This window comes from Cheilinus undulatus, linkage group 22, assembly GCF_018320785.1.
Source record: "Cheilinus undulatus linkage group 22, ASM1832078v1, whole genome shotgun sequence".
NCBI classification, from domain to species: Eukaryota; Metazoa; Chordata; class Actinopteri; order Labriformes; family Labridae; genus Cheilinus; species Cheilinus undulatus.
This window is the reverse complement of record NC_054886.1, coordinates 2,800,643-2,818,418: the sequence shown is the minus strand read 5'-3', so window position 1 is coordinate 2,818,418 and position 17,776 is coordinate 2,800,643. Positions and strand designations below refer to the sequence as shown.

General features: G+C 40.4%; 1 protein-coding gene across 1 annotated transcript; it reads left to right on the top strand.

Moving 5' to 3' along the window:
- Window positions 1–1,653: 1,653 nt before the first annotated feature.
- Window positions 1,654–12,489, top strand: LOC121504431 (zinc finger protein 239-like). Its single transcript, XM_041779180.1, has 3 exons — window positions 1,654–1,696; window positions 8,008–8,109; window positions 10,446–12,489. Exons 2-3 carry the CDS (start codon window positions 8,092–8,094, stop codon window positions 11,538–11,540), a joined length of 1,113 nt encoding a protein of 370 aa, XP_041635114.1. The 5' UTR covers window positions 1,654–1,696; window positions 8,008–8,091; the 3' UTR covers window positions 11,541–12,489.
- Window positions 12,490–17,776: the final 5,287 nt, after the last annotated feature.

Below are 17,776 nucleotides of genomic sequence, written 5' to 3'. Positions count from 1 at the left end.
CTAGTAGCATTTGGAGGAACAAACTTGGCAAAAACTGAAGATAATTTTTTATAAGTAGGCCGACTCAAATGAGTGTGTAATCACCAGAATATAGATATAATTGTTTGATCATTATTTGGTACTGCAGAAACATGCAAGATGCAAAAATCCAAGATGGTGGAGTCCACGGAGGAGAGCCTCCCTATGTATGAATCAAATGTTTATTCTGAGTAAATAAAGATGAAGTCATTTTATAGATTTACTTGCTGAGGTCTACTTATAAATATTCTCTTCAACTTCGACCAAGTTTGCTCGAGGCTAAATATTACAGACTGCACCTTTAAAGTTCTTCATTTCATGTCACAATGAACCAAATGTCTTTAGCTTTTGGGCTCTTTCTTGGATAAATAAAGTCGTCTAAAACATCTCAGCATGGCTGTGGGAATGTGATGGCATTTCTCTCCTTTTTGACATGTTAAAGCTAAAAATATCATTGAATCTTCTACTGATTGATGGACAGTATTATTTTGACAGCACTATTATAATGACATTAGATTGACATCATACCTGCAGAGAATTGAGCTCAGGTGGGTTCCAGGGAAGAGTGGAGTCTTGATCAGCATCACCAACAGATGCAGGCCCAAAGTCAACTTGTGAGTCTTCAACAGATGCCTGGATGGCATGGGAGACAGAGGAATCTGGCCCATCATAGAATGGGTCTGCATCTTGATTCAGCTCAAGAATTCAGCAGTCATCTTCATATTCCTGCAATCCTCTTGACTGACAAGTACGAGTGCCAACATCATCAGAAGATCCTGAATGTAGGGTCTCTGTGTTTTCATCTCAGGAGAGGCTGGTCCTGATTGCTGGCTAGGTTCCACAGTCTGTTGGTTATGGAAGAAGGAAAATCTTCTTATCATCTACTATTTGGTTATCATATGGTCTTGTCCATCACGTCTACTGTCAACCACCTGATGCAAGCCCTTGAACTTTGACCTTTTGTCTACACATTTGAAGTCAATGACAAAATTCATTTCTGTGTGCTCAAAAATGTGCTGGTATTTCAAGCTGAAATTAGTGACTGTGTCCTGCAGATGTAATTTGATTCCACTAGAGGTCACCATATATGATATTAAAGCTTTTATCTTGCTGTAAATCTGGATTGAAGTCAGGGTTAACTTAAACTCTGTTTCTATAAAGCAGGGCTGTCAAACTCAATCACAGCAGGGGCTGGATTCTGAATTTAGTTCTAACCTGAGAGCCTAAGAGGGTCAACATTTAACCCTAAACTGTCAACCTCATTTTCACCAGCAATGAATTATGGGAACAATAAAAACCTCAGCACTGATGATAATTGAGCTTGAGACTAAAAAAGTCAAAATGAAAAGTTTAAAGAGTAAAAATCTGAGATAAAAGGTCAAACTTGTGAGTTCAAAAGGTCCAGTTTCATACTGTGATATTAGTTCAAAACTAAATTAAAAGTCAAAATAATGTTGTTAAAAGGCAAAATATGAGTTACAATTCAAAATATGATGAGTTTAAAAGGTCAAAATACGAGAGATAAATTCAAAATCATGAATTGAAGTATCTGATTTGACATGTCTAATGTAAGGTAGGAACTATTTAGCTGGTACTTGTTGTCCAGGGGAAACTTTAGCTAATGCACATTCATTTCTCTTCCGGACTCATTCCCTCTCGGTTGTGTGCAGACAGCGAGGTATTTATTTCATCTTTATTTTGATGTTTCACTCTTTAATTGAAGATTCACTGTCTTTTAAGCTTCACATTCAGCAGCTTGTCAAGAATCTGAAGCTGCGTCTGGGTTTTTACTTCAGAAATTAGTCCTGTTTCTCATTTGCTGTAAAAAAGGAGACTTGTAGCTGCCACTTTGTTTATCACTGATGTTTTGTACATGCATGCATCTTCACAATGCCTTCGCTCTCTGGATACTGTGAATCATGGAGCACTGAGGGTTATTACCTGTATTCTGGAGTTGGTTGGCCTGCGTTGTCTGTTCGAAGACAAAATCATCGGTATGTCCTCATTTCTAAGGCCATTCTTAATTTGCTTCCCTCTTATGTGATTATATCAAGTTGAGAAATGCTGGGACTTACAGTCTTCGCTCGGTCTCCCATTCTCAGACCTGTTCTTGCTGTCTGTTCCTAAAGTACGACTTGAAATGGGGAAAAGGAGTTTTAGATATGCGGCTCCTGCTGCGTGGACCTCTTGCAGGTGGAGTTGGGCCTGAGGGAGCAGGTCTCTTTGAATCTTTTTAAAAGTAGACTGAAGTTGTTGGAGGATGATGCATCAGTTTGTAAATGCTTTGACGATTGATTTATTTCTCCTCTGATGTTAAACTGGATATGGGGATCTGCTTGTCATTGTTTTGTATCTTTGTCTGTAATTGTGTTCTTTGACTTGCTTCTGTCTTGGCCAGGACACTCTGGTAAAGGAGATTTTTAGTCTCAGTGAGGCTTTCCTGGTTAAATAACTTTAAATACATAAATAAATAATTCTCCAAATTGTGTAATATGAATGCATGCTGCTTTGTAATGCAGTGTAGTGTATTTCAAACAGTTGGACGGTGGATTAGATGAAGATGATGTGCTGAAAGAATAAATCCATCAGTTCCAGAAGAACTTGTAAAGATAGAAAGATTTTCACAGATTCGGACTTTCCGCTTTAATAACTCAGTAAAGGATCATCACATTTACAAAACTTTCACCTCTTTTCAATCACCATACATTTGACTGCGAGCTACAACACGATTTTTCTCACAATGAACCGTCTTTGGGGCTTGACAGATTGACTTGTTCTCTATGCGCGACCGGGGAAGGATTGGAGGTGAAGGGACCGTCTACAAATTACCATACGGGTATAAAAATATTCAATAACTCTAATATGAACATTGTATTGACTTTAAACTGACACCAAACATCAACCATGTAATAAATAAACCAATAAATACTTGCTTTCTTATCAGTTTCAAGGAATGACTTCTGCTCCTTTTGTGGAAACGAGGACCTGCCACAAACTGCTGTTGCTGCCTTTTGGGTCAGATAAAGGCTTATAATGGTTGAACAATATCAACTGTCTTAAATTCTGTTTCTATGTAAGCTGTTTTCTACATGTTGAACATGTTTACTCCCATGTTGATACGCTGTGAAACCTGCCAAAGGTGGTATCACAATAAATGCCTTAGAATGACCCCAGCACAGATGCCTAACAGAGACACTCCTTGGTTTGTGCTTTGTGTGACGACATGAACTAGGGCTGAAAACAGCACTGAATGGGCCCTTGCACATTATGCATGAACCTGTGTTCAAGTTTGTATTTGTGATGTGTTGAATGTTTGCTACCTTGTTTAAAGTGCCTCTAGTTGTTTATTTTAATATATTTAAAAAAAAAATCATAAAAAATTATACTAAACATGTTTTTTTTTTGCCAAAATAAGCCATGCAGTGTAAAATAGAGGACATGATTGATGTGTGATGTAAGTTTCATGTCACTAAAGGGTATAATAATGGAGTTATTAAAGACTTTTTACCTAATTTAATATATAAAAAAATCATAAAAATTACAGTAAACACTTTTTTTGCCAAAATAAGTCTTGTAGTATAGAATCCAGGACATGATTGATGTGTGATGTAAGTTTCATGTCACTAAAATGTAGGCTATACTATTGGAGTTATAAGATAAGATAAGATATTCCTTTATTAGTCCCACAAGGGGAAATTTCAATTTACAGCAGCAAAACTTCTCTTAGACAAAGCAGGCCATTGGCAACAGAAACACAATAGAAATAGAGTACAAATAAAAGTAGTATTGCAAGAATACTGATAAATACAAAAATATAGAATATAAAAACGTCTTACAAATTATAAATAGTATTTACAAACAGTTATGTACAGGTTGTATATATTACAGATTGGGTGTGGTGGAGATATTAATATGTACACCTATATACACACATATATATATATATCTATATACACAAATATATACAAACATGTGTACAGATTATACATATAAATTAGTTATTGCACAGATTATTTTGAGCAGTTTCTGTTGTGGAGTCTAACAGCTGCAGGAAGGAAAGACCTGTGATACCTCTCCTTCACACACTTCAGGTGTAGCATCCTGTCACTAATGGAGCTCCTTGGTGCAGTGAGTGTGTGTTGGAGGGGGTGGGAGTCTTTGTCCATCATGGAGGACAGCTTGGCTGTCATCCTCCTCTCCTCCACCTCCTCCACAGGTTCTAGAGGGCATCCCAGGACTGAGCTGGCCTTTTTTATCAGTTTGTCCGGCCTCTTCCTGTCAGCTGCTGTGGTGCTGCTCCCACAGCAGACCACGCTGTAGAAGATGGCCGAGGCCACAACAGAGTCATAGAAGGTCTTCAGGAGTGCCCCCCCGCACCCCAAAAGACCTCAGTCTCCTGAGCAGATAGAGTCTGCTCTGACCTTTTTGTAAAGTGCAGTGGTGTTATCAGTCCAGTCCAGTTTATGGTTCAGATGAACACCCAGGTACTTATAAGATGTCACCATCTCAGTGTCCCTTTCCTGGATGTTCACTGGTGATGGGGGGAGTGGGGGCGCCGATGGAAGTCCACAATCAGCTCCTTGGTCTTACCAGCATTAATCTGGAGGTGGTGCCACTGGCACCAGTCCACAAAGTCCTGGATGAGTCCTCTGTACGGCTGGTCGTCCCCATCAGTGATGAGGCCGGCAATGGCAGAGTGGTCAGAGAACTTCTGCAGGTGGGTGACAGGTGGGACAAGTCAGCAGTGTAGAGGGTGAAGAGGAACGGCGCTGGCTGGGGGGACCCTACACTGCAGAAGATGGCCTCCGACACACAGTCCCGGGTCCTCACATACTGTGGGCGGTTGGTGAGGTAGTCCACAATCCAGCATGTGAGGTGTTGGTCCACTCCAGACAGCTCCAGCTTGTCCCTCAGGATGTCCAGCCTGATGTTTTGAAAGCACTGCTGAGGTCCAGGAAGAGGACCCGAACAGAGCTCCCAGGTGACTCCAGGTGAGAAAGAGCTCGATGGAGGAGAAAGATGATGGCGTCGTCCACTCCGATGCCAGGCTGGTACACGACTTGGGCAGAGTGCTGGGAGATCAGAGGAGGGGGGGCTGCTGCAGGTCTGACACAGCTGGGGGAGGGGCAGATATCTCCTCAAAGCTACAGAAGTAGGAGTTTAGTTCATGTCAAGTTCTGCCTTAGTTTGTGCGGTTCCCCCACTTGAAAGGGATGGATAAGTCAGATGCAGATTTTAAACTGGATTCCACTCAAAGACCATACAGGTTCTTTCTTCTTTCTATCTTCATTTATTTGCAGTTGCAAATGACAGACTTGGTTATGAGGTAGGTCCTGAGATAGGTGAAAACCTTTAAATAACAGATTCACAAAAAGAAGAAAAGAAAAACATTATAAATAATGTGCATGTACTGTAACTGCAAAATCATATCTTTACTCTAGCAGCAGAAAACCAACAAAAATAAACATCTAAATAACCCACTGTGCATCCCTCCCCTCAGGGTGCTAAAATAAGCATTTAAGTGCAAATGAAGTGACCATTTATGTTTCTGCTTCAATTCAGACTACATAACCAGTAAATATTTGCATTAATCATGCTTTAACTACTGTTTTTACACTTACTGTTTACAGTTTTTTAATGTCTGCATCTTAAATTTTTACATTGATACTTAAAACTTAGTTAAATCAGTTTAGGTACATGAAATCCTGAAGTGTTTTAACTTAAATTTTTTTAACTCATGTATTTTTAAGCTGTAGGATGTTTTTAATCCTGGTTTTTAAACTTTTACATCTGCAAATAACAACGCAATTATGTCTGAGCTTAATGAGACTTAAGGGAAAATTAAGGCCATTTAATTGCACTTAATAGTCAAATGAAATTACACAGAAAAACACCATAAGCACAGCACGTGTAAACCATGTAAGCCACATGTAACTGGGCGACTGACCGGTGGCTAAGCTAGCGTTACAGGCTTGCCACGGGCAGGTTGTTGGTATAGTTCTCTTCTTCAAACTTTGTTTCCGTGTCTCATTCATTCATTCATTATTGTTGATTGCTCAGCTGATGCTGCGGGACGCTGTGCGTCACTTTCTATGGTCCGTGCTGCACATACCATTGATGGTTCCTTCCGGCCGGGCAGATCTGTGGCTTTGCTTTGATTTTCCCAGTTTGACTTCACAGTTCATCTGCCCACTTTTGATCCCCAGCTGCCTGGGAGTTTGGTCCTGGTGGCCTGAGATGGTTTTCAGGCCTCTCCAAACGTTCCTGGTGTTGTTCTCCTGCAGCTGTTCCTCCATCTTCTTCCTGTGTCTGTCCTTCCCCTCCCTGATTTTTCTCCTCAGCTCCCTCTGGACAGTCTTCAGCTCCTCTTTGTCCCCTGACTTAAAGGCCCTCTTCTTCCCCTTTAAAAGAGCTTTAATGTCAGGATTAATCCTGGGTTTGTTGTTGGAGAAACACCGTACAGTCCTGGTGGGTACGGTGTTCTCCACACAGAAGTTAATGTAGTCTGTGATGCTGTCTGTTAAACTGTCAATGTCGTCCTCATGATAGTCACTGAATACACAGCCACAACAATGGCGTGTGAAAACTCCCATGGCAGATAGTATGGCCTCAAACTAACCGCCAACAGCTCAGTGTCCGGGCAGCAATGCTGCTCTTTGATAGTGATGTGCCTGGAGTTACACCACCTATCATTCACAAACACTGCAAGCCCCCCTCCTTTCTTCTTACTGCTCCTCTCTGTCCGGTCCGCCCGTAATAGGGAAAAACCATCCAGCATTACGGTCGTATCTGTGTGCTGCGTGCTCAGCCGTGTCTCCATGAACAACAGCATGCTGCACCGGCGGAACTCCTGATCATGCCAGGTCAACGCCGCCAGCTCATCCATCCTATTAATATTGGAGTTATTAAAGACTTATTACCCAATTTAATATATAAAAAAAACATAAAAATTACAGTGAACATTTTTTTTTGCCAAAATAGGTCGTATGTATAGAGTATAAAGTAGAAGAGATGATTGATGTTTGGTGTCAGTTTAACTGTAAATATAGGCTTGTTTTAACTGTAAATATAGGCTTGTTTTAACTGTAAATATAGGCTTGTTTTAACTGTAAATATAGGCTTGTTTTAACTGTAGATATAGGCTTGTTTTAACTGTGAATATAGGCTTGTTTTAACTGTAGATATAGGCTTGTTTTAACTGTAAATATAGGCTTGTTTTAACTGTAAATATAGGCTTGTTTTAACTGTAAATATAGGCTTGTTTTAACTGTAAATATAGGCTTGTTTTAACTGTAAATATAGGCTTGTTTTAACTGTAAATATAGGCTTGTTTTAACTGTAAATATAGGCTTGTTTTAACTGTGAATATAGGCTTGTTTTAACTGTAAATGTAAGCTTGTTTTAACTGTAAATATAGGCTTGTTTTAACAGTCAAAATATATGCTTGTTTTAACTGTCAATATATAGGCTTGTTTTAACTGTGAATATAGACTTGTTTTAACTGTAAATATAGGCTTGTTTTAACTGTAAATATAGGCTTGTTTTAACTGTAAATATAGGCTTGTTTTAACTGTGAATATAGGCTTGTTTTAACTGTGAATATAGGCTTGTTTTAACTGTAAATATAGGCTTGTTTTAACTGTGAATATAGGCTTGTTTTAACTGTGAATATAGGCTTGTTTTAACTGTAAATATAGGCTTGTTTTAACTGTAAATATAGGCTTGTTTTAACTGTGAATATAGGCTTGTTTTAACTGTGAATATAGGCTTGTTTTAACTGTAAATATAGGCTTGTTTGCACGAGTCATGCCAGGTGTTATTTTTGAGCCCACCTCCTCTCTGAGATAAAAACTACTGTTCCTTTCTTTCTGAATGGAGCCGCCACTATGACGCCTTTCTAGAAGTTTTTAAGAATGAGGCAGCGGGCTTCTGCAGACCGTGGACACTTGAGGAGCTGCTGTCTGATAATGTGTCTCTGTTTGTCCTCAGCTCAGTGCTGAGACCAGACACTTGTGGAGAGGAACGCCGTCCATCATTGAATCTGACTTCAGGGCAGCTGTCTGAGGAAGAAAGATGACTCCCCCTCTCAAGGTAGGAATGAATTTACAGAGAACGCGAAAAAAGGAGCACTCCTAAAGGTGCATGACAAAAACGACCTACAAGAAAAAGAGGTGTCAGCACTCAAAAAATGTCCTTTTAGGTAGTTTTATTCAAGGCACAACATGGCACAAGGGACGCGTTTCGACTCAGTCTCCGTCAGTCGTTGTGAAACACTACGTGGAAGAGCACCTTAGGTACAGGAAGTATAACCTGTTATACCTGTTATACACGCTTGAAAATGCAAGAAGAAGAAATGGGAGTGAGACAAAAAGATTTTGAGTAAGCAATTTATTGAAACGACAAAGTGAAATAATAATAATAATAATAGGCTGTTCATCAGCTGATCAAAAGTTTAAGACCATGCCACAAAAAAAACTGAAAACACCCTCAAAACAGAAATAAAAGTTTGAAAAAAGGCCTCAGTGATGAGAAGCTCCACCGTTCTTGTTGATCACTTCAAAAATTTGTTTAAGCATGCTTGATGCGAGTGTTTCCAGGAGGCTAGTGGGAACGTTGCTCCAAGTGGTGAAGATGGCTTCATGAAGGGCATCCACTGTCTGGAACTGATGTCCATTTTTGTAAACTTCCCTTGCCATCCATCCCCAAATGTTCTCAGATGGATTTAGATCAACAGGATGGTCCAAAAGAGTGAGGTTATTCTCCTGGAAGAAGTCCTTTGTCAGACGGGCATTGTGAACTGCAGCGTTGTCCTGTTGAAAAACCCAGTCTTTACCACACAGACGAGGGCCCTCAGTCATGAGGGATGCCCGCTGCAACATCTCCACATAGCCAGCCGCCGTTTGACGCCCCTGCACAACCTGAAGCTCCATTGTTCCATTGAAGGAAAAAGCAGCCCAGATCATGATGGCGCCCCCTCCGCTGTGCCGCGTAGAAAACATCTTCAAGTGCGATCTCCTTGTCATGTCATTAATGTTGAAGCCATCAGGACCATCAAGGTTACATTTTTCCTCATCAGAGAATAAAACTTTCTTCCTCCTTTCATTGTCCCATGTTTGGTGCTCCTTTGCAAAGTCCAAACGGGCAATTTAGTGGCGTTGAAGGAGACGAGGCCTTTGAAGATGTTTTTAGTTTTTTTAAGCCCTTCCCTCACACACGCCGTCTGACGGTTACTGGGCTGCAGTCGGCACCAGTAACGGCTTTAATTTCGAGGATCATCCCGTATCTTGACGGACAGAGAATCAGATCCACCGGCTCAGCGCCGGTGAAATTCTTTTGGGTCTACCACTTGAGTTTTTAGTTCCAGGATCTTTGAAGAAATTCAAAATGACTGTCTTACTGCGTCCAACCTCAGCAGCGATGGTGTGTTGCTAAAGGCCTTGCTTATGCCCCTCAACAGTCTGACCACGTTCAAAGACAGAAAGCTTTATAGTCTTTGCCATCAGGAGGTCATGACAGTGTGAATGCCTGACAGAAAATCACATTGAATCCACATTTTTGCACAGATTTTGGCTTTTAAAGGCCATGGTCTTAAACTTTTGATCAGCTGATGAACAGCCTATTTCACTTTAATTGTTGTTTTCAATAAATTGCTTACTCAAATTTTTGTTGTCTCACTCCCATTTCTTCTTTTTGCATTACGAAGCTCTACTAAGAACCTTCTTCAGATCCAACAGTGCAAAATGCAAATTCTTGCAGTTTTTCTACTGATCTTAAGATTTTGATCAGGAGTGTATAACAGGTGATACTTCCTGTACTTAAGGTGCTCTTCCACATAGTGTTTCACAACACTGAAGAAGACTGAGTCGAAACACGCCCGTTGTGCCTTGAATAAAACTACCTTAAAGGAAATTTTCTGAGTGCTGACACCTCTTTTTCTTGTAGGAATGAATTTACACTCAACACATTTAAAGTTTGACTTTTTCCTCTCTGACAATGTGATGGAGTTGAGCAGCTGATTTTCTGCCTCCAGTGAGAAAGGTTTGGATGTCCTGGAAGGTTAGACATAGTTATTTGGGGTAGTTTCCTCTAACTGTAACTGAGCTCCTGTCTTGTAGTAGTCTAGTAGTCCAGTCTTCTACAGTTGTTTTAATTCTAAAATACAAACATTTTCATGTTACTATGCCAACTGACCTCAGGACAATGAAATCTGTGGATGTTTTGGTCATGAAGGAAAAAATGTGAATCAGATTTTTAGTCAATCACTGACTCCTACCAGGAGGCCATTTTTGTTGCAGTGGTATTGAAAAGTGTATCAGTTTGACATTGAAAACGCTGCTATTGTGACAACTCTCCTCCGCAGTAATGCAAAGCTGTCAGCTGAAGATCTCCACCATGACTGTTTTCTTTTCTGCTTCTTGTTGTTCTAGAAATGGAGGGGCACGCCTCGTAGTCATGACTGTCAGCAGTGTGGTAAAGAGTTCCCTTATTCATCAGATTTAAAGACGCATATGCGAGTGCACACTGGAGAGAAACCATACAGCTGTGAGATCTGTGGGAAAGATTTCACAAGGTTATCTTCATTAAAGAATCATATACGCACTCACACTGGAGAGAAACCATACAAATGTGATCAGTGTGGTATGGCCTTCTCTCGAGTAACTACTCTAAGGATCCATCAGCGTATCCACACTGGAGAGAAACCGTACAGCTGTGAGCAATGTGATTTGGCCTTCTCTCAAGCAATTACTCTGAGGATCCATCAGTGTAGCCACACTGGAGAGAAACGGTACAGCTGTGAGTTCTGTGGGAAAGCTTTCACACATTCATCTGCATTGAAGAATCATATACGCACTCACACCGGAGAGAAACCATACAAATGTGAGGACTGTGGTAAAAGTTTCAGTCAGCTGTCTAACTTCAAGACTCACAGAAACATCCACACCAGAGAATTACTCTACCCTTGTCAGGATTGTGGGGAAGTCTTTACTGATCAAGGTGCTTTTAAGTATCATGAGCGTATTCACACTGGTGTGCAATGTGGGAAAACCTTCAGGCTTAAAAATAGCTTTACACGCCACCAGCTGATCCACACTGGAGAGAAGCCTTTCAGCTGTGACCAATGTGGGAAAACTTTCAGGCATAACAACAACTTTACACTTCACCAGCAGATCCACACTGGAGAGAAACCACACAAATGTAGACACTGTGAGAAAGCCTTCAGAAGTCAACAGGAATGCATCATACATGAACGTGTCCACACCGGTCTGAAACCATACGTCTGTGGGGAGTGTGGGAAGAGTTTTGGTAGGTCATTTTCACTTAGCAGACATAAACTCACCCATGCTGGAGTCAGAGAGTACCAGTGTGAGCACTGTGACAAAAGGTTTGCTTCAGCTCACAATCTTAAGGAGCATCTGCGTATCCACACCGGACACAGGCCGTACTGGTGTGTTGGTTGTGAGAAAAGCTTCACATGGAGCTCTGAGGTGAAAACACACAAATGTGTCAAAAAAGAGAGCTAGGGGGTGCTCATGAGCAGTGACATGTAGAGACATGGGTTTACTAGCTCTGCATGGATTAAAGTTAAATATTGTTTTTTGCTCTCACACAGTTTAAAAGTTAAAAAAATAGATATCCCATTGTGTTTGTAGCTGTATAATTCAAAAAATAGACGTCTCCTGAACCATCCAGTGAGTTAAATTGCCTTGAAACGCCAAAACATGCGAAGGCCAAAGCAGGCCCAGAGGCTTTGGACTCTCCTGACTCTGAATCCCCGAAATCCCCGAGAGCTTGTCGGACGTGGATGCAATAATGCTGGCGCTGCAGAGAATGGGACAAAGTGTGGTAGCTAAGATCGATACGTCCATCGCCGCATTATCAGGTGAACTACACAAGAAAATAAACCATCTCTCAAGGGACATGAGAACGGAAATTACCAAAGTCCAAAAAGAGATAAAAGCATATGCTCCACGGATCCATAGCCTGGAGGAAGGAGCTAACAGCTATGTTAACAGGGTCGTGGAGTTGGAAAATAAAGTTAGGTGTCTCACGTTAGAGGTCACTTGGTTGACGGCTAAAACTGACGACCTAGAATGTCGCCAACAGAGAGACAACTGCAGAATAATTGGCGGGGAGGAAGGTTTTGAAGACACACGACTGGAGGCGGCGGTGGCTAATTTGCTGAAAGATACCCTGGACCTGACCTACACACCCACACTGGACAGAGTGCACCAGAGCCTGCAGCCTAGACCACACACTAACCTGTTATATGCTAGAAGGTAGGGGGACTATTTGTAGGGCAGTCTCATGTTCAGGGAAGACCAGCCCAGGGTTCCAGGATGGCAAGGGGAGGTTTGTTTCTTTATCTGGTATGTTTTCTTTTTTGTTTTTTTCTGATGCAGTATTGTAGTTTCATTATGACTTATTCTGGTACAGTACACAGCCAGTGTGTGTATTTATATCAAGTCTTTTTTTGTCCAGCCCATTTTTTGAGTTTTGTATAAAATTGTGTCAATTTTTTCTTCAGATTTTTTCTATTGCTCTAATGCACATAAAGGAAATAAATGTGTATACCAAAAACATTTGTAACTACAACAATTTCCTGGAGGAATGGGTTTTTTTCTTTAAAAAATCCAAGGGTTCCAATACTTTCGTCCATGACTCCCCAGCGTATCTGTCGTTTGGATCCCCACTGGCTCTCATGTAACCAGTTTAAAACATTCCTCAGTGAACAAATAGATCTATTCCTTGAAGTTAACAATACTCCAGATGTTTCAAGGGGGATTCTTTGGGAATCCTTGAAATGTTACTTAAGGGGACGGATCATTTCTTTTATTACTCACAGAAGCAGGCAACGCAGTAAACGACTTTAGGAATTAAGCCATAATATTGCTGATTTAGACAAAAGATATGCTGTCTCACCTACACCTGTTTATATCAGGAAAAGCTACTGCTTCAGTCTGAATACAACAACCTTTCAACCTGGCAGACAGAAAAGGTTTTAGAGAAATGTAAACAAGTTCATTCTGAGCACAGTGATAGAGCAGGCAGGTTGCTTTCACTTCAGCTCAAACAACATTCAGAGGAACGCACTATACCAGGAATGAATTTAGATCCTAACACAAGCTCTCATAATCCCCAGACCATGAATGATCAGTTTAAACATTTCTATTCTAATCTCTACCAATCTGAGTCAGAAAATGAGCTGACTAAAATATATGCATTTCTTGATACATTGGATATCCCAAAAATAAGCCCTGAAGCCCAGGCCTCCCTGGAAACCTCCATAACGGCTGAGGAAATATTGTCTGCTATTAAATCAACTCCGAGTGGGAAAGCACCGGGACCGGATGGGTTTCCCTTTGAATTTTATCAACAGTTTGCACCAAAACTTGTACTTATCCTTACATCACAAGAATGGCTTAAAGTGGAATAAAGCAGCTAGAAATGGCTGAAAAATAACAACTAAAGGGTTAAAAGTAGCAAAAAATGGTTACAGGTGGCAGAAAAGTAGCAAAAATGGGCAAAGTGCTGTGAAATGGCAACAAGTGGCAAAAATGGGTTAAAGGAGCAAAAATCAGCAACAAAGAAGCAAGAATGGGCAAAAGCAGCAACAATGGGTCAAAGTGGCATAAAAGGGGCAAAAATGGATGAATAATAAACGTGTTGAAAGTGGCAAAAGCTGTAAAAACAGGCACCAAGGGGTTAAAGTAACAAAAATGTGGCAACAAGTGTCTCTGATGACCACGGTTCACTTCTACCCCACCATCACGGAGTCCATCCTCACATGATCAGCAACCCTCTTGGGAAATGGGATCATCTGCTCTGCAGACATGGGTACTGGCTACAGTCTTCCATCTCCATGACCTGCATGCTTTCAGGACTCTGAGGTGTGCAGGTAGAACTGCAGCTGACCCCTCTCACCTGGGGCAGACTTTGTGAGGCTCTATAAAAACCTCTTTCCACAAGAACAGTCTCTTCCCCTCTGCTGTCAGACTCATGAGCGTTACTCCAGCAGTCATTAACCCACATTATTCCACACCAGACTTTTCCACTTCTGTTTAGAACTGCCCGCTGTGTGTGTTGGTTTTAGAGAAAATGCACTATTCTCCAGTCAACCTGGACATATGTACGCTTTCTCCTTTGCACCTTTTAACATACTTCTGCCATGTTTATATTCTATTAAATCATCTTATTGTTCTACTTCTTTTCTACAACATTCCATTTCAGTGCCTAGCCCATTCAAATTTTTATTAACCCCTTGTTATCTTTATTCTTTCTCTGGGTTGTTTATTTTGCACCAAACAGCTAGTCTGATTCCTTGTATGTGAATATTTACTCAGCAGTCAAACCCCAGTATCATGCCTCCCCTACTAAGATGTGTGGTCAGGGTGGATTTAAAACAAGAAGGGCTTTATTTGATGCTCACACATTGGGGTATTTCAACAACCTCTGCAGGAAGACAGTAAAAACAACAACTCAGTCATGAATGCAGGGGACAAACATTTTAGTGAGGACCCCTTCAGTTTCAGCCAGATCCACTGAAGTCATCACAGGTCCCAAAGACCAAACCCGTCTATGTCATCACCATCATGGAGGATCAGCGCCATACCTGGGTCAGGTTCACATGTGGGCACACTGCAGTACTCCCAGCGAGTGCCGGGGTCGGTGGTGTAACACCGGGGCTTCTTGGCATTGTCAGGATTACCACAGAAGTTTTCACCTAGACCACTGATGAGAAAACACAGAACCAGCCATGAATTCAATGCAAAACAATGAGAAATGCAACCTTTTAGGATTTCAGCTTATTCAGTTTCAATCAGTGCTGCCAGTCAGTTAGAAAATAATCTAGTAGATTCTAGGCTTGATGAAGCACAAACATTAGAGATATGAGAAGGATTACATTACTGCTAGATTTAATAATAGTAGTAAGGAAATGATAAACTCTGTGTCCACAGGAGGAAGTTCTGTTTCTGGAACAGGAAGTGAGATGGACTCAGAAAAAACAAGTAAAGAAGAGTCAGAATTAATGTCAACACATTTGTTCCAGTTTATTCATGTGCCTGATCATCATACACTGAAAAAAAACAATGTTTCTTTGGTAAAATTGATGTAATTTGTTACAACTAAATTTATTAGTTTATCCCAATATATATATATATATATATATATATATATATATATATATATATATATATATATATATATATATATGATTTGGTTGAAAGCTTGCATTTTGATTTAATATTAATCAAAAATATTCTTTTAGCCAAAGGAAAAAAAAATTCTATGGAGGAGTTAGTCAGGAGAAGAAACCCTTAAAGTGATCATCCGCTAACTTGATATTAATTCCTATTATTATTAATATTAATCCTGTAGCATCTCTGCTATTTAGGGGGAAATTATGTTTTAACTGTCCAAGCAGCTTTTTCTCCTATTTATGATCAAAATCATCAAGGCTGTGTAGGAGACTGTTACCAAAGTAGTGACACATAAAGGCGGTTCTCTTCAGTGAACGGTAACAGGGGAGGTTCATATTTAACATCGATCATCTCCTTTTCTCACACATTCAGGGAGGGATGCTGGACTTTCTCTCTTCTTCTCTGTCTGATCAGCTGCAGATAAAGACAGGTGACTTACACCACCTCAGTGGAAGTTAGGGCAGATCTTTCACTAGTTTATCAGTCATGGACAGCTTTCTACACATCTAAAATAGATTAAATATACACACAGACAGGGAAAAAGCCCTTTTTGTTGTCTATGATAAACTCTGGTTAACAGTCTGTAGAGGACACATGAAGGAAACGTCTCCTGGTGAGCACAACTGAGCATTTTAGTTTGAACTTTATCAATCAAAGTCACTGTGTATTTTCATTGCTGCAGCTCCTTCATGTGTTCCTTCAGAAATGTCTGTAAATGAGAGAACATTCCTGACTTCAGGTATCCTGTATGAATGCACCACACTAAACACTGACATCTGGACTCATTCACACGTTTCAGAGCATTTTTAGTTTGAGTTGATTAAATGAACAATGATACGGTCCACATGTGTGGTACTTCTGAAAAACATTCATTGGAGCCCATCGGTGGAGTTGGGGGGGGCTACATGGACTGAAGCCCCAGATCAGGGTCGGCCAAAGCTTACCTGGAGCTCTAAGCAAAGTTTGATTGGGGCTCCACAACCACCTGATTACTGTAACTGGTGCAGTCAATGCTAGATAATCTGCACATAAACAACTAATCTAAACCCCAGTGGAAAAAGATGAGGGAACAGCACTTGAGATAACCCTAACACGAACCTGAAGTGATCTGTCTCAGTTGATTGTTTAAATGAGTTAAACTAGACTCATGTATCTGACCAGTGTGTATGAACTGTCTATTTAGTCCACTGATGATCATCCCTGTACTTAATGGTAGTGACTATTAGATCCACACTCTGGGCCCACTGGCATGCATGCAGTAAACTGAGCTGTGAGCTGGACTGTTGTGGATCTGGAGAGGACTGTGATTGTCTCTGGGAGATCAGGAAGTCCTCCACTCCTCTGTCTCTGCTGGGATGTTCTGGGTTTTACCTTTCTGCACACACATGAAGAAAGTTTCCTGTCTCCCCTCTCTTTTCTGGACTGTCTGTTAGGAGACGGCTGTGTTGGAGCCCCTTAAGGTCCTGAAGTCTGTAGGAGTGGACACTTGTGAAGGAGATGGACTTCTTCCTCTTTTTCTCCTCTGTCAGTCATTCTTCTGGAGACCCTCCTCATCAGCATGCATCCAAACTAAAAAATAAAATCAATCTTTTTAATGTGTTAATGGTAAAAACTTACATTTATGTACAAAACACAGAAATCAGGGCTGGAAAGTAACTAATTACATTTACTCTAGTTATTGTAATAGAGTAGCTTTTTGTGTACTTGTACTTTTACTGAAGTATATTTTTAAGGAAATATTGTACTTCACTACATTTTAAAAAGCATTAAGTAAAAAATAACACTAAAAGCCAAAATGAGAAGATTCTAGTCTTTAGCCAACAAGAAAATGTCCTGAAGTTTGACTTTCACAGCACATGATGGTCAGCAGAGAGAGAATGATTCCACATTTCATCCTCAAACAGCTGCTGCATTTGACTTTAGGTTAAGTCTCACCTTATAAAACAACCTGGTTAGAGATTCATATTCTCTTGTAGTTATTTCACATTAAGAAAAGATCAGATTTTACTGTCAAACCTCCTCAGGTATCAAAAATAGATACTCAGTACTTTGAGTACATTTTAAATGACTTACTTTGACTTTTACTTGAGTAGATTTACAGATGACTACTTTGACTTCTACTGAAGTATATTTTATCCAGAGTAACTTTACTTTTACTTGAGTACAATAGTCTAGTACTTTCTCCACCTCTGTCAGAAATAAACCTGCTGATGTCCTACACCCTCCCTTTAAAACACATCCTCCTCTTTCTGAAACAACATCACATTTTAGAAGGATTTAGAGCCAGAAAACACAACACAGAAGGCTAGAGTTCATTTATTTGACATGCTTTTAACCTCAACCATAAACCCTATTACAGTACCAGTCAGCTAGTTTGATATAATAAGCATTTACTTTACAGCTCTTTAATGATCAGTATTAACATGAAATCCCCTCCTATAGTCAGATATTACACACAGACTTGATGCAAGCTTGGTTTTCTTCATTAAACGCTAAAATAACAGGCTACAGATCTACAAAGTCCCGTCATTCCTCTATAATCATGTTAATCTGGATAA